The sequence below is a fragment of the Sinocyclocheilus grahami genome, unplaced genomic scaffold, assembly GCF_001515645.1.
Source record: "Sinocyclocheilus grahami isolate Dianchi unplaced genomic scaffold, SAMN03320097.WGS_v1.1 scaffold178.1, whole genome shotgun sequence".
Taxonomy (NCBI): Eukaryota; Metazoa; Chordata; class Actinopteri; order Cypriniformes; family Cyprinidae; genus Sinocyclocheilus; species Sinocyclocheilus grahami.
In genome coordinates this window covers 960,934-983,602 of record NW_015505357.1, presented here as the reverse complement: position 1 = coordinate 983,602, position 22,669 = coordinate 960,934, and the positions used below count along the sequence as shown (strand labels likewise).

At 36.5% G+C, this 22,669-nt stretch overlaps 1 protein-coding gene across 4 annotated transcripts; it reads left to right on the top strand.

The window, feature by feature from the left end:
- The first annotated feature begins 1,294 nt into the window (after positions 1–1,294).
- On the top strand, positions 1,295–22,559 carry LOC107594054 (acid phosphatase 1). Of its 4 annotated transcripts, XR_001610142.1 has the most exons (7): positions 1,299–1,423; positions 2,421–2,494; positions 3,296–3,409; positions 6,727–6,788; positions 14,187–14,292; positions 21,987–22,130; positions 22,459–22,559. XR_001610142.1 is itself a non-coding variant. In XM_016283983.1 (6 exons), exons 1-6 carry the CDS (start codon positions 1,381–1,383, stop codon positions 22,062–22,064), a joined length of 477 nt encoding a protein of 158 aa, XP_016139469.1. In that variant the 5' UTR covers positions 1,295–1,380; the 3' UTR covers positions 22,065–22,347. The 4 variants fall into 4 exon arrangements, 3 of the variants coding, with proteins under 3 accessions (XP_016139469.1, XP_016139468.1, XP_016139470.1); XM_016283983.1 differs by lacking the exons at positions 3,296–3,409; positions 22,459–22,559 and adding an exon at positions 3,506–3,619 and having other exon boundaries at positions 1,295–1,423; positions 21,987–22,347; XM_016283982.1 differs by lacking the exon at positions 22,459–22,559 and having other exon boundaries at positions 21,987–22,346.
- Positions 22,560–22,669: the final 110 nt, after the last annotated feature.

The window sequence follows — 22,669 nt, the reverse complement described above, 5'->3', positions numbered from 1 at the left end:
AAGTATTTGGTCAATAACAACATTTCATCTCAATACTTTGTTATATACCTTTTGTTGGCAATGACAGAGGTCAAATGTTTTCTGTAAGTCTTCACAAGGTTTTCACACACTGTTGCTGGTATTTTGGCCCATTCCTCCATGCAGATCTCCTCTAGAGCAGTAATGTTTTGGGGCTGTCGCTGGGCAACACGGATTTTCAACTCCCTCCAAAGATTTTCTATGGGGTTGAGATCTGGAGACTGGCTAGGCCACTCCAGGACCTTGAAATGCTTCTTACGAAGCCACTCCTTCGTTGCCCGGAATTTATCTTCCAGAATCTGGCAGTAAGTTTTGGGAGTTCATTTTTAGTCCATCTCGAGATTTTATCTGTAGAAGATAACCTGCTTAATAATTATGCACACCTGAATAGAAGGCATTTTCACTTCCAACCTTCATGAACAATGATATATAGGTTATAAGTGATTAAATACAAGATTAATAGCAGTTATTAAGATTGATGTTGTTTGGAATTGGTCAAATGTGCCTGGGAAAAATTATAATCAGAATATCAACTTGCATAATAATTATGCATGCACTGTACAGTATTTTCCCTCTTCCGCAGTCATCAGCAATGCAAGGAATGTTGTGATTGGTTGTCAAGGCAGCCAATCAGAATTTAGCAGCCTAGTCTCTGATTGGCCGGAATTATGGCATTTTGTAAGGCTGGGTTGTGAAACGTTGCACAGGCAAAAGAGAAGGACTGCACACATCCAAAAACTTATTTTAAATGCAAACTTGATTTTAGTGCGCTCGAAATACTTTTTGTCTGTGCGAAACGAACATTTTCTCCACAAAACTCAGATCGTGCGCGTGCAAAATGCACTTTTGTGCTTAAAATATGATCTTTCGCGCGCAGAATTGTGGCAGAGATCTAATCCTATACACCCTTCAAGGGCGCAAAGAAAGCCGTTTGGAATTCGCCCTATTTATGCGAGTAAAAACCAACTCTAGCTGAATCCTGTTTAGTCTAGCTGCTATCTTGTTGAATTTGGAACATGAACACGCAGCAGCCAGAAATACAGCTTGGGTGAACCCGAAATAAAATTAACAATACAATAAAATATGAATAGAGACGGGACTATCATCCATGTATGAATAGAAACAGTTGGTGGCGGTGCAGCCAGAAATACAGCTTGGGTGAACCCGAAATAAAATTAACAATACAATAAAATATGAATAGAGACGGGATTATCATCCATGTATGAATAGAAACAGTTGGTGGCGGTGTGTACTACGGTGCGGAATACGCCAAAAATTCCAAAGAAGAAGAAGAAGAATTTGGAACAGGCGCTTATCGGACAACCCTCAGTGCTAGCGCGGGGACCTATAATAGTGACCAATATGGCGACTCCCAGTGGAAGGTCGGTGTTATTCGTGTGCTTGGGTGAGAAAGTTTATGAAATATCACCAGACCTTCTTTGATTTGATTGTGATGTTTAAACGGGCTGCTGATAAGTCAACATTACAGGTGGAGGAAACGGTCATTGTTTCAGTCAGTGTTAGCTGTTTCCCCGGCCTCGTTCAGAGAATGAAAGCTCACTTACCGGCGTATTGCAATCACACGCATATCTCATCTGTTCATACATTAAACACATCGCGTTAATATTGGCTTTAGTGACATAAACTATAAACTGTATATATATATTTTTTCAACATTGGTTATCCATATGTTTATTCTCTAAGCACTAGTTTGGCCTTTTTCCACTTTCCTCAGTTGAGTCATATTGCTAAACAGATAAACTAACCAAGTTTCGAGAGCTTTCTTATTTTCATAATCTGGCGTTAGGATATGTTTTGATATAATTTTGCATAAGATGTTATATTTTATTGCCTGTGGATTAGTTTTGTTGTTTTCAGCATGTAATAAAACAACAAAACCATCATCATAAGAGTGTGTAAAATGTATAAATATACACTATTGTTAAAAAGTTTGAGGTCGTGCTTACAGTGAAAACATCTATGTCTATGTTCTTTTCAAGTTTCTATTCAGCAAACAATCCTGAACAAATAAATGTATCACAGTTTTCCAAAAAATAAAATAAAATACAAATCGGCACAACTGTTTTCAACATTGATAATAATAAGAAATCATACTTAAGCACCAAATCAGCAAATGTATACTGATGGTGGTGTGTACTATGTATATACATTTACAAAATGTATAAAGCAAATTAGAAAAAATAAGAGTATAATAAGATCTGTCTTGAAATATACAGAACAAGTGTGCTTTGCTATGTTGTTTGTCAAGTTTAAAAAAAATTTTTTTTATATTGTGTATGTTTGTGTATATGGCATTTACTCCGAGTTAGACAGAATAATTAGGTGTCATATAATCCTTGTCTACTAAAATAATACATTTCGTCCCTTTCCTCAATACCCAGGGAATATCTGCAGATCCCCAATCGCTGAGGCTGTTTTCCGGAAAATGGCCACAGACAATGGGGTGGTGGACAAGGTAAGTCGATGCATGCGATACTACTTTTACTGAATGATGTATAAATTGGTATTTTCTCCCGGCTTACTAAGACTCACAACTAATAGCATGTGCTTCAGTGAATTGTGAATTCAGTGCACTGTGCATCACCTTCTGGACGAAAGTAATTGGCTGGTCTTGAAATTTGTCAATATTAAGTATTATTTTCTGGATTTTTTTTTCTCATTTTGTCTCTCATAGTTGAGGTATACCTATGATGAAAATTACAGGCCTCTCTCATCTTTTTAAGTGGGAGAACTTGCACAATTGGTGGCTGACTAAATACTTTTTTTCCCCACTGTATGTAACAAAGCGACATCTGCACTCCAGTGCAAAAGCACTTCATAAATATTTTGAAATACCTTTAGCCTCGCACCTCATCTACCCTTTGAGTATCAGTATCACGATCATGTTACGCTTGCTCTTTTGGAGATTTGATATTTCTGAGGTTGCACAAGATGCAATCGTAAAAAAAGGTTGCTGTTCAAAAAGTTTGACAAGAACAATAAAAGTCAAAACCTTAGCCTCATGAGCCAAAATACAAAGAAATGGTGTCAGATTTATTCCAGCCTTAAAATTTAAGGCCAGAAATATTCGAATATGAATGCTTGGCCAACACAGTCCCATTGTACATGCTTAATTTGCATTTTTGCAGCAGTATCAAACCGCTATATTGTAACATAGTTCCAATTTCTTCAAAAATAAAATCTGTTTGTGTGTGTTTATAAATATTTATGTGTATTGCGGTGATCATCATAATGCTTTATGTATGTGTGTCTTCAGTGGAGAATAGACAGTGCCGCCACATCCACCTATGAGATCGGAAACCCCCCGGATCACCGCGGCCAGGCCTGCATGAAGCGACATGGCGTGTCTATGAGGCACGTGGCGCAGCAGGTACGGTGGGGTCCTGATTAGCACTCGAAGCTAGAACCGTGTTCTCTCTCTCTCTCTGTGTGTGTGTGTGTGTGTGTGTGTTAGTGTGTGTTACAGTGGGTTATAGACTCTGGTGCCACCTCAGATTGGAATACTGGCAGCTCTCCTGACTCCTGTGGTCTGGCCTGCCTCAGGAAACATGGCATAGAGACAGATCACAGGGCACGACAGGTACTGCAGATGTGGGATTTTGTGTGTTCCAGAATGAGTGCAAGAAGCTTTCAGCACAGCATTGTTGTACAGTACGATATAGACAACACATTTATCATAATTTCATGAACTTCAGTGAATGTCGCTCATATGGAAACCTCAAACATACACAAATAAAGGCAGTTTTGGCAGGAGAGCTTGTGTGAGCGTTATCTAATCACAATTTACAGCCAAAGGCACTTCATCTTTGTCACACACCATAGACATTTGATCTTTTTCTGTATTTTTAACTTCTTGCCTATAAATCGATTTTGACAGGCATCCACTGTCTATCTGCTGTTGACCCCTCTTCTCCATCTCCCTCTGTGTTTTCTGCTATTTTTCATCTTTTTTGTACATTTCCTGAGGAAAATTCTCCACAGAGTTTGTTGTTTTCAGTTGGCTTCCAAATAGTGTATGGTCTGTATTTTGATAAAAAACAGTTCCTCCACAGTGTATCTTCAACGTATCCTTCATAGCACATACATAAATCACAAAGACATAATTTTAAGGGAGCAAACTTTCTTTCCAGGAAAGCCATACTGGTGCAGGACAGGAAATGTAACTGTCCCACAAACAAACATAGCAGCTTTTTCTTTGTTCTTTTTATTTGTTAAATTCTGTTGGATAGCTAACTATAACGATAACTATATTAGCTATATTAACTTTGTTCGCCATGAGCGCCCACTGCTGTTATGTTGTCTTTAGGTTTAATTGCTCAAGGACTTTAAAGTTGGGGGATACTGATTGGCTGTAAATGTTTTTTATCGTTCATCAGCTGGAAAGTCATTCTAACTATGTCGCTTCTTATAGCTGTGCTGTGGATTTTCCTATTTTCAGAGATTTAGAACAATTGTTAAAACTTTAAGGTTATTGTCACTGTAAAAGTGCCTTTAGTAGTGACTCTTTAGCAGACTATATTGTTATGCCAGTAGGTGGCGACAAATTATTCTATTTATGAGTGAGTCATTGAATCATTCACTCAAAACACTGATTTGGTCAGGTATGTGACAAATACTTTAAGTTTGTTAAGAACAGTACAACAACAACAGTACAAGAACAGACAAAGCAGCCTAACTCAAAATAGTGTTCCCAAAAATGGGAAAGGGTGCCGAATTACTAGAGGTCACTGCTCATTAAATGTGCTTATGAGAACACGCTTGGGAAAAGGTATTTGCTACTTTGTATCTCACAATTTTGACTTTTTTTCTGAGAAGAAGACAGAATTTTGAGATGAAAAGTCAGAATTGTAAGATATAAACTCACAGTTATGAGAAAAAAGTAAAAAAAAATTTTAGACAAATGTCACAGTAATCTTAATTTTATGGCGGAAACCAAAAAACTGAATTGCAAAATGTAAACTTGGAAACTATGAATCGCAATAAAAAAGTTCAGAATTCTAAGTTGTTGCAATTACCTTTTTTTCTATCTATTTTTTTTCTGTACATTGTTGTGACTGCAGTAAATAAACATAAAACAACTTTAATGTTACCCAAATTCACTCTGGTGATGTCTGAACTTATTTTATTTCATAGAAAGCGCTTTCCTCTGATGTGAACAGCTACAGACATACAGCAGTGTCACTAAATCTGACAAGGTCTCATTAGAGGTTACAGAAATCCATAACCCCCTCTATTTCATACACAATGGCTTCAGTGTTATCCATATTCACACTGATGTCTAATCTCCTTGGAAAAAATAATTTTGGTCTGATGTGAACAGCTGCACACATAGAGCTGGGTCATTAAATCTGACAAGGCTGCATTAGTGGTTATTGAAATCATTACAGTTTGACCATTACTCTTATACATGCAATACTAAAACACTACACATTGTAATAATGATATAAAAGTATAAGCATTGGCCAACTGATTCACTGGTGACCCTGCCGTAAATCTACAGCTGTTTTTTTTTTCAGAGCAATATGCTTTCTAGGATATAAAGAAGTGTAGATATCACTAGAGTTAATTTGGATAACAATAAAGCCATTGTGTGGGAAATAGAGCAGAATAACAGATTTTGCCCAGTTTCACTTGATACGAGACTTCAGCTGCTCAACAGTATATTATATTATATTATATATTATTGTTATATTATATTATATTTTATTGTTCCAAAACAGTCTGAATGATAGAAAAAATTATCATAATGAAAAAGCAAGCAATAGCACTCGTACAGCTTGTCTAAAAACATTATTTCATGAAGTAAATGAACCTGTTTTACCACACCACTTATTTGATGATTTTCAACACTCCTTGTTCCTTGTTGGTTTTTTAAGCAAATCCCAACCTGTGTGGCACATGCAATAGCTTCGTTGAAACTTGTCAAATGTTAAGTTGGCCGCTGTATCACCTTGCCTGAAATATACATGGTTTGGCCTATCACTGTCAGACTTAGAGAAACTCCTAACTCGCGTGCTTTCCACCCACATTTTCCAGCCGTCAGTCAGATATTCCAGTCATGTGGGCAGGCTTTAGTTTGGCCTTTAGAGGTCAGGTTCATATGAGGCTGTACAGAGCTGAGCTCACACTAAAGACATCTTTGTCCAGTTGACCTCACACAAATCACAGCCCCCAATTATACAAGAAAAAAATGTTTAGCCAAGGTTGCCCCCCCCCCCCCCCCCAAATTGGTGTCGTTCATGATTTCCAGTTTTTGCGCTTTGTTGTTTTTGTAAATTGAAAACATATATTTCTATTATGACTGTCTCTGTGCAATAACGTCCCAAATGAATCATGTGCTCTTGCTCAATATGTGCACACTTTTACTTGCAGCCACAGATGTGCTTTGATCCGTTTCTTAACTCTGCGTCTTGAGTGAGGGGAGCGAATGTTCGAACAGACAAAGACGGCTCGTCTACTCGCTCTCTGGCCTTTGCTCATGTTCCCTGGAGCTTGTCCAAGCCAGCGCCATGCTCTTTTGGCAGCAGAGTTGCCTCTTTCGGTGAAAGACAGGAAGAATTAGAGAGGAAAATGGAGAAAGAGGGGTGGATGTGGGTCGAAACCACTGGCCCGTGCTTAACGGGTCACTGCTGGACAATGTGAATGAAGTGTTACACGCGTTACTCATATGGTCTTTCTGTTTGTTAGGTCACCAAAGACGACTTCATGACTTTTGATCACATCCTCTGCATGGACGAAAGCAATTTGAGGTACGTGCAGGGGTTCAGTTGGTGTTTTAGAGGTGAGAAAACCATAAATGTGGTTATTCTGGTGCCTTTTGTAAGATAAAATATCCTCGCCCAACCCCAAAAAAGCATTACCTTAAAATTTGTATTATTCAGTATATTATGATATATTAAAAAGAAAAAAATATATAAATTTTTATATATTCAAAATATATATTCAATTTATATAATCAAAATAGAAATCTTTTCAAGCAATTTGAAGGGATAGTTCTCCCAAAAATGAAAATGCTGTCATTAATTACTCACCCTCATGTTGTTCTAAAGCTGTAAGAGCTCCGTTCATCTTCGGAACACAAATTAAGATATTTTTTATGTATTCTGACAGCTCTCTGACCCTCCCATAGACAACAATGTAATTAACACGATCAAGGTCCAGAAACGTAGCAAGGAGATCGGTGAAATAATCCATGTGACATCAGGGGTTCAGCTGTAATTTTACGAAGCTACGTGAATACTTTTTGTATGCAAAGAAAACCGAAATAACGATTTTATTCAACAATTCGTCTCCTCCGCGTCACCCTAGCACCACTTTGGAGAGTATCGACTGAATGCAAACAGCGTATGCTGTTCTGTGTCAGTGGCGCCACGTGGATACGTTGTTTACATTTTGATTTAAAAGAAGTCAAACACAATGTTACTGTTTTTTCTGTATTTTTTATCAAATAAATGCAGCCTTGATAAGCATAAGAAACTTCTTTCAAACATTAAAAATCTTACTGATCCCAAACTTTTGAATGGCAAATAGATAAATGCTGCCTTTCAAAGAAAATAATACTTTTGTTCAGCAAGGACACATTAAATTGATCATAAGTGACAGTAAACACATTTTTACATAGACACATAATATTTCTATTTAAAATAAATGTTGTTCTTGTGAACTTTTTATTCATCAAAGAATCCTGAAAAAGGGTATCATGGTTTCCACTAAAATATAAAGCAGCACAACTGTTTCAAAATTTATAATAATAAGAAATGTTTCTTAAAAAGCAAATCAGCATCACAGGAACAAATTACATTTTAAAATCTATTAAAATGGAAAAGTTATTATTTAATTGTAGTAATATTTCACAATAATACTGTTTCACAGTGGGTATGCATGCATGCATTAATTAATTAATTTATTTATCATTTTCAAAATGTGTTTTTTTATATATATTCCAAGATCCATTTATTATTACATATTATAGGTTTGTTTATATCTCAATATTACTTGCTGCCTACAACCATGATGTGTTTCTGGCATTTTCTTGTTTCATCCTCAAATTAGATATTTTTATGGAACGTTTGATGAGAATTTAAGAAAAGTGGGTTTGCTTCTCATTGTGTTTACTAGTGCAAAAGCGATGAGCAGCAATGAGGCCCTTGACATTTGCTGAGTGTAGGAATTGACACCCAGCTTACTCCTTAGCCTTAGTCTTTCTGACATGAGAATGATGATTAATGTCGAGCGAAACTGATTAAATGAATTATAAATTACGTGGATCTGTCAACACTGCAGAATGCATCAAACAGTCTGAGTCTGATATGGGTAAGACACTGAATTAAAGGGGGCAGGAGGGTCTTTTTTCTGCCGAATGGGGGTTTGGGGGGGGGGAATTGTCAGGATCACATGTTCCTGCTAGATCCGGTGCTTATTAAGAAGATTACTGAGTTCTTTAGATTCCTTGTCTTTGCTCTGTGATTCTAGGTCTCAGCTTTCGTTTCTTCGATGCTCAGCACGACAGACTGACGTAATATCATCTCACAGTCATGTTTAGTGATGATTGTCTGTCTTGGGTTAATCAGGGTTGAAAATATACATGTGAGGTCACCAACTGTTGTATTTTTGCGTCTTTATTGTAGGGCCGTCACGATTCGTCGATTTTATTCGACTATTCGATTTTTTTTAAATCCTCGACTTCATTTTGCTTGCGTCGACTAACCGGCAAAATACTGGAAGTGGCGCATTTCACAGGCGAGAATGTATAAAACACATTATTAGTCTGTTTTCCAAGGCTGCATGATATATTAAACCCATTTAAAATCATAATTAAGCATAATTGTGAATTCACAAATGCTACGATTTAATTAATACAGTATATGCGCTTTAATTATTTACATGCGTGTATGTTAAGAACATGCGTCACACAGTTCACAGTAGTTCCACAGGAACTGTTATCATTTACATGTGTGGAGCGTCTCAAACTTAGGGTTTATTATAACGTTCATCTGGGAACGCAACATGCGCCGTTTCATCAGATTTGTAAGGTAAACCATTTATAAATCTACGCAAACTCAGGAGAATATATTGCGGTTTCAAAATAAAAGCTCAAACCCTCACTCTGAGTTTACATGTTTTGATGTCCAATTATTATTTATTATTAATATATTATATATATTATTATTTAATTACAGTGGCTATAGCATTTCTGTTCTAAAGAAATGGCCAAATATTAAAGATTAAGTGGACATTTGAATGAAATGATGCTTGGTCAATATTAAACAAGGATTAGATCGCACAGCAATGTGTAAAAATAATCGTCAGGCCGTTGGCGCCCTCTGCAGGCCTTTGTTGTAATGCGTAATGTACATTAGGTCTATTGTTTACAATACATTATGTATTTTAACAATTTTGTTCAATAAAACCATATGATTTCTTGCTTTTGATACTTTATTTGAACTAATTATTATTGCCTCATTGCTATTATATATGCATTTTAAGTAATTTTAAAGGCTATTGTTCACTTACATCTATTTTTATTACCACAAAAAAGTTAATTATAATTATAGGGCATTGTGAAATCCGTTTTATTTCCAAATTCAGTTTTTTTCCATTTTCATTTTTCTATACTCTGTTTTAATGGTTAAATTACATTTTATTAATCAAAAAGCCCGTCTAATTAATTGAGTTTTACAGTTTTATCTTTGCCAAATTCAGTTTTCCATTATTTTCTGGATTCCATTTGAATGGTTCCATTACATTTTAATAATCAAAAGCATCTCAAATTAATTTATTTTATTTAAAAAAAATTATTCTTTTTTTTTTCAGAAATTTTTTTTTTCCACATTTTTCTCCAAAATAAATTCTGGCAAATAATATTTCTGGTAAATACTCCTTTAAAAAGTGTTTTTTGATTATAATTGTATTATTAGTAGACTAGAACACGTGGATATGTTGTCATTCTTGCACTATAATACTGAACTTTGATTTCAGTGATTTGGACTATGAGATGGACACTTGCTTCTTGCACTTTATGTTGCACTTTACTTTTGGATTTCATTTGGTTTAATGAAATATAGTTTAATAAAATATTCTTAAGTAAAATTGTTGATTTTTTTTTGTGGGAAATTAATCGTTCAGATTAATCGATAAATTAGTCGATAGATTAATCTAAATAAAAATAGTCGTTAGTGGCAGCCCTACTTTATTGTGACGTTATGTGTGTATGTGTATGGGGGTTAATGGTTAAAGGTCTGAGTTGGTAATCCTAAAGGTCATAGGTTTAAAACTGGAGTTAATGAGACCCCCTCTTGGTTAAGGTGCCGAACCCCCAGCACAAGCATGTGTGGCAAGTGTGTCAAAAGTTCCTTGAAATTCCTGCATTCTGTGTATTCCTGTGATGGCAAAACTTGTTTTCATAAGCCATTACTCTAGTGTCACATGATCCTTCAGTAATCATTCTAATATGCTGATTTGGTGCTCAAGAAATATTTTTATTATGAGCAATGTTGAAAACAATTGTGCTGCTTAATATTAGCAACATTAACTTGAAAAATAAATCTTTAAATTAAACATAAATGTCTTCAATGTAAATTTTGGTCAATTTAATGCACCTCTGAATAAAAGTTTTAATTTCTTTTAATAATAATGTTTTAATAATAAAAATCTTACTTACTCCAAACTTTTATATTGTAGTTTATAAAACCAATTTATAATGTAAAAAATAGAATTATAAATGTTATGTGGAAATTTTTACTATTAGGTTGTAGGGCTGGGCGATATGGGCAAAAATTCATATCTCTGTATTTTTTTGCAGATTTGCAATATACGGTATATCTCTGTATTTTCGTTTTTTTTGTTTTTGGATTAAAAAGATCTGTATTTAATATTCGCTTACCGCTCAATGTTGTCCTACAAAACAATACATATTAAAGGCTATGAAAACAAATAAAGTGAATGTAACCATGTAAGCCTTTATATTATGTGCAAAAAAGGATTAAAATCACATTTCATTGTAACATTGTAATCTAAAAACAAAAATAAGGCTTTTAAAGCGGAAGTTAAATTCACTAAACTAAAAATGAAAATAAATGAGAACAAAAGCAAGAGTTGTGTTAGGCTATTTTAATTACCCCATTACAGTCACTTTACAGTCAGTGCTATCATAAAAATACACTTGTAGATTTAAAATTCTGCATGTCACATTTATTGTCCAACTACAAATATTTCAGCGAAATGTATATTTTAGTCATAATTATTGCGCTCCTATTTAATTGAGCTCTTTCTGTTTGGCACGCATGCGTGCGGCGGAGCTCGTTCACTGAAGTCTGTGAAGTTTAACGGAGAATCCCAAAGCAGAAGGCTCGTGCACTTTATTGTGTCAGCAGCACACTCTGTCAGCAGCACACGCAGTCTTTCTGTCCAAGCATCTGACGGGGCGAGCCGCTTAAACTAATATGCAAAACGAAACCATACACTATGTCTTACCAGTTATTAAAGGCCTTAATATGAAGCTTGTCACATGTTTAGAACAAATTGGATTATGCACTTTCTCCGCAGCAGCTCAGTCTGTGTCCTCCGCTATATTTTCAGATGTGCTTGTATCAAACTACTATATATCGATATAAACGGTATTGCCTCATATCGAATCACTTATAAAGACAATATCGATATATCGTACAAACTCAATATACCGCCCAGCCCTATTAGGTTGTGTCACACCCATGAACTGTTTTGTTGTGTTTTCATTCCCCATGTGCTCAGTGTGACCTAGTTTCCCCTCGTGTCTGATTGTGTCACTCTGTTCACCTGTGTTCTATTAATTATCCTTGTTTCATTAGTATTTAAGCCCAGTCTGTTCAGTGCATGTCGTCCGGTCTTAACGTTACCTATGTGTGTGTGTATCCTGCCTACCTGATGTGGATTACCCTTATGTGGATGTATTAAAGACTGTTTACCGTTATCTTCGTATTCGTGCGTTTTTCATACACCACACCGTGACAGGTATTTTTCTATCAATTATTAGAGCACTTTTAGATAAACCCGAAGAGAACTATAAAACAATGGCTGTCAATAGAATAAAATATTTGTAATTAATCCATCAAGAATGAAACAGTAATAATGTCAAATTTGGAACATTTATCTGGTCACACTTTATTCTAATCTCACTATTAACTATGACTTTTGCCTCAATAAACTCCTAATTTGCTGCTTATTAATAGTTAGTAAGGTAGTTGTTAAGTTTAGGTATGAGGTAGAATTAAAGGGGTCATATGATGTTGCTAAAAAGAACATTATTTGGTGTATTTGGTGTAATGCAATGTGTTTATGCGGTTTAAGGTTCAAAAAACACAATTTTTTCCACATACTGTACATTTATTGTTTCTCCTCTATGCCCCGCCTTTCTGAAACGCGTCGATTTTTACAAAGCTCATCGGTCTGATTTTTACAAAGCGAGGTATGCTCTGATTGGCCAGCTATCCAGTGCGTTGTGATTGGCCGAATACCTCAAGCGTGTGACGGAAATACTACACCCCTTATCATACTGTGATGCCCTGTCCGGCTGGAGCGATGAGACCAAAACATTAAAACCCATTATAAACGAGGCATTTGTTACATCCAGTGGGGACATAATTACGGATTATAATGAGTTATACTGTCTTTTTCCGCATTGCATTGCATCGCGCCGCATAAACATTAAACCATGTCTGCATTTGTGATCGGAGAAATGACAAACAACAAGTGCTACTCTACAGTGCTCAAAACTCGCGTTTGAATCGTCAGTGGCAAATTCTTTAAATATAAAAAAACTTACTTACAGTCTGTGAGTCAGAACAGCCGGCATTGTAGTCTATTCTACCAGGATCAGGAAACAGTCCTCCATAAAATGCGCTGGACCCATCTGGATATTTGAGTTGAACTGTTCTGGAACGTAACCACTGATTTTTAGTCATGTCCTCTTTTGGAAGGCCAAACAAAGTAGTTTCGCTTTCACAACGAAACACATGGCAGGCTAGAATGAGCGGAGGCCGAAGGCCTAGAGTGAGCGGAGGGAGGCGGGCTAGAGTGAGGGGAGGCCGGCTTGAGTGAGCGGCAGCGGGCGGGCTTGCAACAACTACATGTGACGACCCCGGGCTGGACTCCGCTTCGTCCACAGTGAAAGCCGATCGACAGTGCGAAGTTGATGTATTTCCTCAGCGACCAGCACGGATCAGCTCTAGGCATGATGAAGTGGATATCGTCCTCTTTTGGAAGGCAAATAATGTAGTTTCACTTTCACAATGAAACACACAGCGTCTTCATGACATGGCGGCAGCGGCAGCAACATTACTACAGCGAGAATAAAAGTTACGCCTTCTTTCTTTGCGTGAACATTTGGGCGGCGTTATGCAAATCTTCCCACATCGTAACGTAGACATGTGGGGGCGTGTTAGAACAAGCCGTTTTAGGGAGGTGTGGTTGACTCTTAACTTTTATAAAGAATATCTCTTTGGATTTGAGACTTTAGTCTTTGCAACTTTACAGATCTTCTTTATGCACCAAGAGCTTGTAATACTCCAAAGAGAAAGGAAAAATTTTAATCGCATCATATGACCCCTTTAAGGGGTCATGCAGAATAAGTCTTTAATATGTGCTTTATAAGTACTAGTTAATAAACAGCCAATATGCTAGTAATATTCATGCAAGTTAATAGTTAGAATTGGTCCTGAAAATAAAGTGTTACCATTTATTTATTTATATTTTCTTTTTCACACTTTTCTCTCCTGGTTCAGACAAACCACGACTCATTTGAAGATATGTAGCTTTGTACATCCTTGGTAGTTAATTGTTTGTTTTTAATATCCTTGTTGTTCATGATCAGCCACACCAGTTGTCACTACCTAGGCGCTGTTATGTGTTGTCATAAATAATGAATTTTTTTTTCAGCTGTTTGGTGTGTGTTGCAACGTCTTGCTCCTGGGAGACTGTTGCAGAAAGAACAGTCAAATCCTATCAAGATTCATTGCTGCTTAAAACATATCCCTGAATTAGTCTGAAAGAACATAAGGGAATCACACCATTGATATGAATCAGATTATGAATCAGTCAATTGGCAGCACAAGATCTAAAGTGTGTGTGTGTGTGTGTGTGTGTGTGTGTGTGTGTGTCTGGTTTACTTACAGAGATCTGAACAAGAAGGCAAGCAGCGTGAAAAACAGCAAAGCCAAGATTGAGCTGCTCGGCTCCTACGATCCTGAAAAACATCTTATTATCCAAGACCCGTACTATGTAAGTGTACACACATGCACACAGCAGGATCAGCCCCAATCCCTGGTTGTTTATTGCCAAATACTCAATCAAAGTGGCAAAAGGCCCAAAATAAAATTTATATTATGTCTCAGGGCTCACGTCACACTCACTATTCCAGCTCAGTCTGAATCCAGCTGTTAACTAGTGTGGGAACTGCTTCGGATCAATCTTGCTTTGGTAGATTATTTCGATGTTTCCCACAACAATCACTCCCTTTTAACATGTATTCTTGTATGATTCATGATGATTCATATTTTCACATTTTGGACCTTACTTACTTGGATGTTGAAAGCCTGACCGATATATCGTTTGGCTGATATGAGCCTGTCGCCGATATATCGGTATCGGCGAATATGCCGCCGATATGAATTTTTTTTTTAACAGAACATATAATGCAGATAAAATGCTTGAAATCGTGTAATTACTTAGTTTATCCAGCAGAGCGCGCTCCATTGTTTGCTACTGGCGACCTGGATGAAACGCTTTAAAGCTTAAGTCAATGGAAAACCATTGAAACTTTGAACGGCCATATCTCCGTAACGGCGCAGAGAATCCGCACCAAATTCGGGGGATCCCTTCAGCTCGAGGAACCCTCTCGAACGCGAATCGAGTGTACGTCTAGAGGCCCTCTTTCGAATGAGACCACCCCCGCGTCGATAGCCCCCCTGGGTTTGGGAGTTACGGGTGGTTAAATTTGGTGGAGATCCACCGGCGCGTTCGCGAGATAGTGACACCAGTCAACACTTTCCCTTCAGTAAGGAGGTTTCTTGTTCAGGCAGCATTCAAGCATTGTCTTATTCGACCGTAAGTGCCCTGCGAAGTGGACTTAACATGAAATTCCGCCATGATTCCAGTTCCAAGGGAACGTACACGTTACATTCAAAGGGCATTAAAGTGCGCGAGACGTGAATCTATATTGTATTTATTTACAGAGGTAGGGGAGAGTGGGGCACAAAGTAACATTTTTTGACTTTCTCAGTCTGTGTAAATCCACATGGGGTTCAGAATATATATATATTTTTTATCCACAGTAATTTTACACTTGTCTAGTACAAATATGTCGCTTTGTTTCATAATTACAGTGTATACGCTTTTCTTTATTTACCCTCAAAAAATGGAAGTGAAATGTGACAACATGCCCCGTAGGTGGAACACATTGTAACATCTGAGGGGCACGTTGTAACTTGACCATATGACAGCTTAAAATCTTATCTGATCGAATGAACAAAATATGCAAGACAAACTAAAATATTTTGTTAAAAAAAAATTAAAAAATAAAAATAATGGCGTTTTTTAAGAATTAAAAATAATCTGATTTTGGAGTTTGACAATGAACACATTGCAACCATGCTTGGGACGGCCCACATAAACGAGCAAAAATGCTTTACATGTCTTGAAATAATAATTTCTAAACATTAAACATTGACTGTCAGTCTTTATTCACCTGTTTCTCGTTGTTTCTCATTAAAATTAAAGTAAATAGTGTAAATTACATCACAAATGTCATAGAATGGCACATTGTAATGCAGTGTTACAATGTGCCCCATCTACGCAACTGGAATTTAAAACTGGTTAGTGTCTTCTGCTAGTAATCAAATCATTAAAAAATGATCTGAACTGATAAATAACAGATTGAAGATTAAAATAATAGCAAATTTGTCTCATTTTAAATGAATAATAAAAACAGATAAATTTACTTAAGCCAGAATTAAAATTTTACTATGGTAAAATAAATATTCAAACCACGTGTGTTACAACTAACCAATAAGTGTTTGATCACCACATTTGAGTGATCATTGCAAAAAATGTGTTTATGTATATATATTCTGTTTATGCATATACTGTATTTTATATATAGTACCAGTCAAATGTTTGGACACATGAATGGGAAAGTGTCCAAATTTTGACTGGTACTGTACTATAATATACACAAAGAATATCGGCCGATATATCGATATCGACCTTTTTTAAACCCCCTAATATCGGTATCGGCCCCAAAAAAAACCATATCGGTCGGGCTCTAGTTGAAATACTTCTATCCAAGCTTAATGTGACAACCGTAGGTACGTTTTTTTTGTTTTTTTTCCCCTTTCTAAAACTCTGTGGAGCATCCTGACTAATCTGACTTTGTCAGTCAGCATTAACTTGACCAATGGTGTGAGTTTGTGGGCGGGACCAATTATTTGTACACCAGTGGTTGTTATTTTTGCATTTTAATGCTAATAGTGCAGAAATGATACATATTTCACCTTTAGGATTACAGTCTTGTGGTTGGTTAAGGGTTGTGATTTTGTAGAGAAAACTTTTTGGGAATGCTGCAAGCTGCTTAATTGGTTGTGGCGTGCTTGGATAAAGACTTAATCATATACTTAGCCAATAAATCATGTCCTCTGTCGGGGTCTCTGCAGAAGAACTGAGAATCTGATGCATTGTGTGGTCGTGGCCCCTGACTGATGTTTGAGAATGAGGATTCCTCAGTGGATATCTGTGTGTGTTTAAGGCGTACTCCGTTTGCAGAGTTTTTTCAGCTGTCAACACGCACTGGATATGAATGTCTTGTGGGTGAGGACAGCTTTTAAGGGGAAAAAAGGAAAATCTGTCCTCGTGTCATTCAAAGCCTGTATGACTTTCTTTCTCGGAGCACAAAAAGAAAAGAGGATTTGTTTTGAGAACTGTTCGCTCTTATAATTGAACATTGTTGAAGTTGAAAATTGTCAATGACTCTTGTGCAATATTTGAGTATCCTGAAGTCATAAAATAGATTTGCTTGATGATGAGATGGTAATTTAAGTCAAAATACACTGATAATCTAGTGCTTCAACACAAGAAATTGACTTGGAGAATCAGACCATGGTGCAATCAAGTCATTTCAGAAAGGTCATATTTACAAGTTAAACTCGCGTGAACGGCACCACAAAAATGTAATTGCAAATTGAGGAACTTTTTTTAAGCCCAGAGTTTCTGAGTTGGGGGTGTATCAGTGAGAAATTACTGTAGAAGCAATAAACGCAGCATCTGTATTGATGGTAAATTTTTTGAATGAAATATTTTTTTTTTCCGTTTACAATAAAATTAGCTAAGTCACATACAAAATACCATAGTATTGTAGAAATTTAATAGAATATATAATGATTCAGTTTACAGCACCTTCATAAATTTAATATAAACAAAAAAGCTATATGAAATGAATGAACTGATTAATTGAGAAGATCTGACTCAAAATAATCACTTTTTCATGAATCGGACATTGCTTCTTCTATAATGAAGTCTCTTGAATGAGACCAAGGGTGACGATCAAGATTTTCAGTGAATGATGACTTAAATTTTGTCCGTTCCTCACAAAGTTATCATATAGCTTCAGAAGATTTGGAATGTAGTGCACACATTGTATGGACCACTTTTATGACGCTTTTGCATCCTTTTTGATGTTTTAAAAAGATTTAGCTAGAGCTGGGCGATATTTCAGATGTTATTGACTAATAAATGCTTTAATGTTTTAAACCGAGAAATTGTGGTTTTGAATAAAAATATTAGCAAATGTTACAATTAAACATGCTGACAATTAGGGCTGAGTAAAAATATTGTTTTCTCGATTTTAATCGATTCTCATTCGATAATAAAAATATATAAATTCTTTAAGGGGTCATATGATGTTGCTAAAAAGAACCTTATGTTATGTATTTGGTGTAATGCAATGTGTTTATGCGGTTTAAGGTTCAAAAAACACATTATTTTCCACATAATGTACATTATTGTTTCTTCTCTATGCCCCGCCTTTCTGAAACATGTCGATTTTTACGTCTTTTGGAAGGCCAAACAAAGTAGTTTTGCTCTCACAACGAAACACACAGCGTCTCCACGACATGGCGGCGGCGGCAACAACAACAACAATACAGCGAGAATAAAAGTTACACCTTCTTTCTTTGCGTGAACATTTGGACAGTGTTATGCAAATCTTCCTACACAGTGACGTAGACGTGAGGGCGTGTTTAAACGAGGTGTTTTAGGAGGGCGTTGACGAGTCTTAACTTTATAAAGAATATCTCTTTGGGTTTGAGACTTTAGTCTTTGAAACTTTAGGGATCTTATCTATGCACGAACAGCTTGTAACACACCAAAGAGAAAGGAAAATTTGAAATTGCATCATATGACCACTTTAAATACCAAGAATCCATTAGTCTAGCCTGTTTTCAGTTAATGAACGGAATATTGTATAGGGCACCTCCCATCAAATAAATCGCAATAAATGTTGTGCTTTGTTACTTTTGATATGAAACAAAGTCTCAGATTTCACAAAATACGTTTTTGCATTAAAAACCCGCAGGCAGTGGAATGGGAACACAAGGTCATGAGATGCGAATTGAACTTCTTTTCACTCGAGGGCCGTGTTTTTAGAATGCCATTTCATGCGCAAGACATCAAGGTCTGTCAAGTGCATATTTACATAAAATAAACAATGGAAAAGCAGTGCAGTGGAATGCAAAAATGTATATATACAGTATTTGTTTTATAATTTATATTTATAGTTAATAATAGTCTAAGTAATATTTAGCATTTTTCTTATTTATATTATTTCTTAACACAGGATATGTTGAAGACGAGCTTGTACATTATTTGCCTTCATTTTTCATGCATCATTTCTGCAAAGATATTTAAGTCATTTGTTTTACGTTAACACCATGTTGTTCACTTCACGTGTGCAGCACTTGGAAAAGAACCTTCTTTTAACCAAATGGTTAATAAATAGAATGATGTAGCTACAATTTTAAGTTGACTAGTTGACTTGCCGTATCGCCCAGCCCTAGCTTTAACCCTCCTTATGTTGTTATTGCGTGGAAAATAGTGTCCATGTTATTCAGTACATCTCCTTTTGTGTTTCATGGAGGGTTTGGAACAAGAAGGGCAGTAAATGATGCCAAAATTGCACCCTATAACAATTAGGTCAAAAGCTCTGGATGAAACTGTGTGTGCATTGTGGTCTTTCGATGTCTGTTAATGTGAAGCCAATGTAAGAGTATTATTTAGAGTTTTAAACAGAGGTGGTTAGTGTCACAAACACTCAATTATGACAGAACGGTTGATTTAGCCAGCTTGTAAAACCACAAAACTGATGTTTGGAAGGTAGCAGTGTCGATTATGAGAGGGAGGGTCCGGGTGAGTGTGTTGAGAAATAGAAACTGGAAAGAACCTGACTGGTCACCCCAACTGAGATCATTAGCATTCCTCCTCCAGACAGTGTCAGGTCATCCCACTCACACCACCAGCTCTCCAAGACACATCTGTGAAGATCAGAAATCTCGCTTTTATGTGAGAGGGTGTCTTAAGGACTGATTAAAGACACATTGTGAAGATGTTTCCCTAGGCTGAAGGCTTCCAGCACATGTGGGTCACAGCCACATTGAGATTGTTGAAGATAATCGTGGAAGGTGTAAAGTTGGATGTTTCCTCTCTAGTGTTTCTTCATGGCAGAAAACCAGCTGGCTGAAGTAGGTAGGCTTTTATGCCATCGCAGAATAGGAAACCGGACAGTTCGTCAGCCAAATGCTCTTGTGGTGATGATCACTCTTCAGATAGCTGAGATTTCCTGTTTAGTCCCTCAAGATTCAAGTGTGAGAGGAAGTGTGGTCCTTTGAGTGCAGTTTCTTTTGATGGAGGTGGTACATTGTTTGTCCAAAGATGAGTTCCATGGCAATTTAGCACAGCAACTTCTCAAACTGAGCTTATAGAAGAACCTGATGGTTAAATTTTATTAACAAAAGTGAAACTATTAAACATAATTTGTGGTGACTGAAATAAAGCTGAAATAAAATATAAATATAAGATGACAAATGTAAACTTAAAAACACAAAAATGAGAAATGTTGTCTTGGCAAATAACTGAAATAAGCACATAAAAACTAAACTATTAAACTAAGAATAAATACTATATTATAGTATATATATATATATATATATATATATATATATAATATTAAAATAACACTGGTGTGAAACCTTTATTACATTTTTTGTGTGATCTTTATTAATATTATTATTGCAGTCTATACAAATGTATCTATTTTTACAAAGCTCATCGTTCTGAAAACGCGCGGTGTGCTCTGATTGGCCAGCTATCCATTGCATTGTGATTGGCCGAATACCTCAAGCGTGTGACGGAATGTTATGCTCCTTACCATATATGGAAACACACCGCATCTCCATGATGGCAACAACACTACAGTGAGAATAAAAGTTACGCCTTCTTTGTGTAAACCAGGGCTGTCCACACTCGGTCCTGGAGGGCCGGTGTCCTGCAGAGTTTAGCTGCCTCCAACTTGCCTCAACACACCTGACTGGAAGTTTCTATGCCTAGTAAGAGCTTGATTAGCTGGTGTTTAATTAGGGTTGGAGCTAAACTCTGCAGGACACCGGCCCGCCGAGACGGAGTTTGGACAGCCCTTATGTAAACATTTGGGTGGTGTTATGCAGATCTTCCAACACAGTAACTTTGTGGGGGCGTGTTTGAGGTGTGAGGTGTTTTAGGAGGGCGTGGACGAGTCTTAACTTTTATAAAGAATATCTCTTTGGGCTTGAGGTTTTAATCTTTGCAACTTTACGGATCTTATCTGTGGACGAACAGCTTGTAACTCTCCAAAGACAAAGGAAAACTTGAAATCGCATCATATGACCCCTTTAACTTTAGCTGTCACCCGTCCCCTCTGTGGGACGCCTAAGTTTACTTCACTATATTACAATTAAATCCTAATCTAATCATGACAAACTTTATATCGTTGGAAAGGTCTAAGACTCCTAAATAGATATTTTACCAATGTTTTTGTTAAAAATTATGTAGGAAAAGTAATAGATTCATTTTTGACAAGAGTACACCTCTACATCATAACAGGAGTTCTGACCTTTGTCAAAAAAAGTTGTCTTTGTTGCCTTTTTCTCTATCACACTTTAGAAATCATCAGAAATTATATATCAATTGAAAACTTAAAATCTCAAAATTCATCCTTTGAAACCCATTTTAAAATCAGACATTGCATTACCATGAAAATGGTACATCAATATCATGTTACAAAATGTTTTCGTTCATGAATTATAAAAATTTCAGTTTGGATCGTGCACTTTCACGTCTATGTTCAAAAATGTGAGTGACAGTTAAGGGGATAATTCAATGTGTTTCGTGCAGTTTCCCTTTAATTACATGTGAAAAATACTAGCAATTTCTGAGTGAAAACTGTTTAAAAGTAATGCTTGGCTGAATTTCTTTCACTGTACATTGATTATGATTCTAAATTCTATTTAAAACATTTCGTTTTTAGTGTTGCTGTTTTATTTAGACAGAATAGTATATAATTGAATCTGCTTGCATCTCTACTGCCAATATTAATATAATCTGACAGCCGTAGTTCATTGGTATTGCTTTAGCACAAATTAGGCAAAAAAATTTATTGTTTTGGTTCATTAATGTGCATAAATATTTTAAAGAAAAGTTAAGACAGTAAATTAATTGATTTAGTTGTGAATTAGGGCTAAATCTGCTCTTTACTTAATCGATTATCAAATCATTTCAGCTCTACTGTCTTTTGGTCATTCTTAAGTTCACCTGTGTCTCTTGCTGCTATGCTTGGCTACCAAATTTCTGTTTACAGTTACATTTTAATGGCTCCTGTTTGTTTTCACTTGCAGGGGAGTGATAAAGACTTTGAGACGGTGTATGAACAGTGTGTGAGGTGCTGCAAAGCCTTCCTGGAGCAGCACTCATAACACACACACACACACACCGCGACCATCCCCTGAAACCTGCAACGCCTCATCGCGAGATGCTCGAATGTAAATATCCATTTGAAATAAGTGTCTTCATATGCAGAACACACAAACCAAACAATAGCAGCGTATAGAAGATGCACTTTGTCTTTAATTGTAATGAAATGTCATAGGATGCTTGTTTGAGCAGCTGTAAACTTCTTTTGTTGACCATACTCTCTGAAGAGAGTAAATTCACCAAAATAAACCGGCTGAAAATGCTGAAATCACTTTTGCCTTTCCTCCTCTAATTTTTAGCAAAATTTGAGTACATATTTATGGCGTTTCCCCTCATTTCTTTGACTATGACTGTGGTTGTGCCAGTTGTTTTGATTACTTTTCCTTTCTCCTCCAGTCCTTTCCTCTCCCGTTCATTCTCTTCATCTTTTCGGGGACCCTCTGGAGAATTTTCCTCATCGCTAAGATATTTATCAACAGAAGTTCTCTTCGGTGTGGTTACAGACAAAAAATTCAATATCTCTGAAGCATCCAAAGCATCCACCATGAGTGATAAGAGATCTTGAACTCCCTTAAAAATGTATTTTCTGATGCCAAGATAAGCTGTT

What these genes read in the sequence shown, in the direction of transcription:
- LOC107594054 (XM_016283983.1), top strand. Translation starts at nt 1,381, where the DNA reads ATGGCGACTCCCAGTGGAAGGTCGGTGTTATTCGTGTGCTTGG. An exon ending in ACAATGGGGTGGTGGACAAG is followed by an intron (nt 2,495 to 3,505) that starts GTAAGTCGATGC and finishes TGTGTGTTACAG; the next exon opens with TGGGTTATAGACTCTGGTGC. An exon ending in TTATCCAAGACCCGTACTAT is followed by an intron (nt 14,293 to 21,986) that starts GTAAGTGTACAC and finishes TTTCACTTGCAG; the next exon opens with GGGAGTGATAAAGACTTTGA.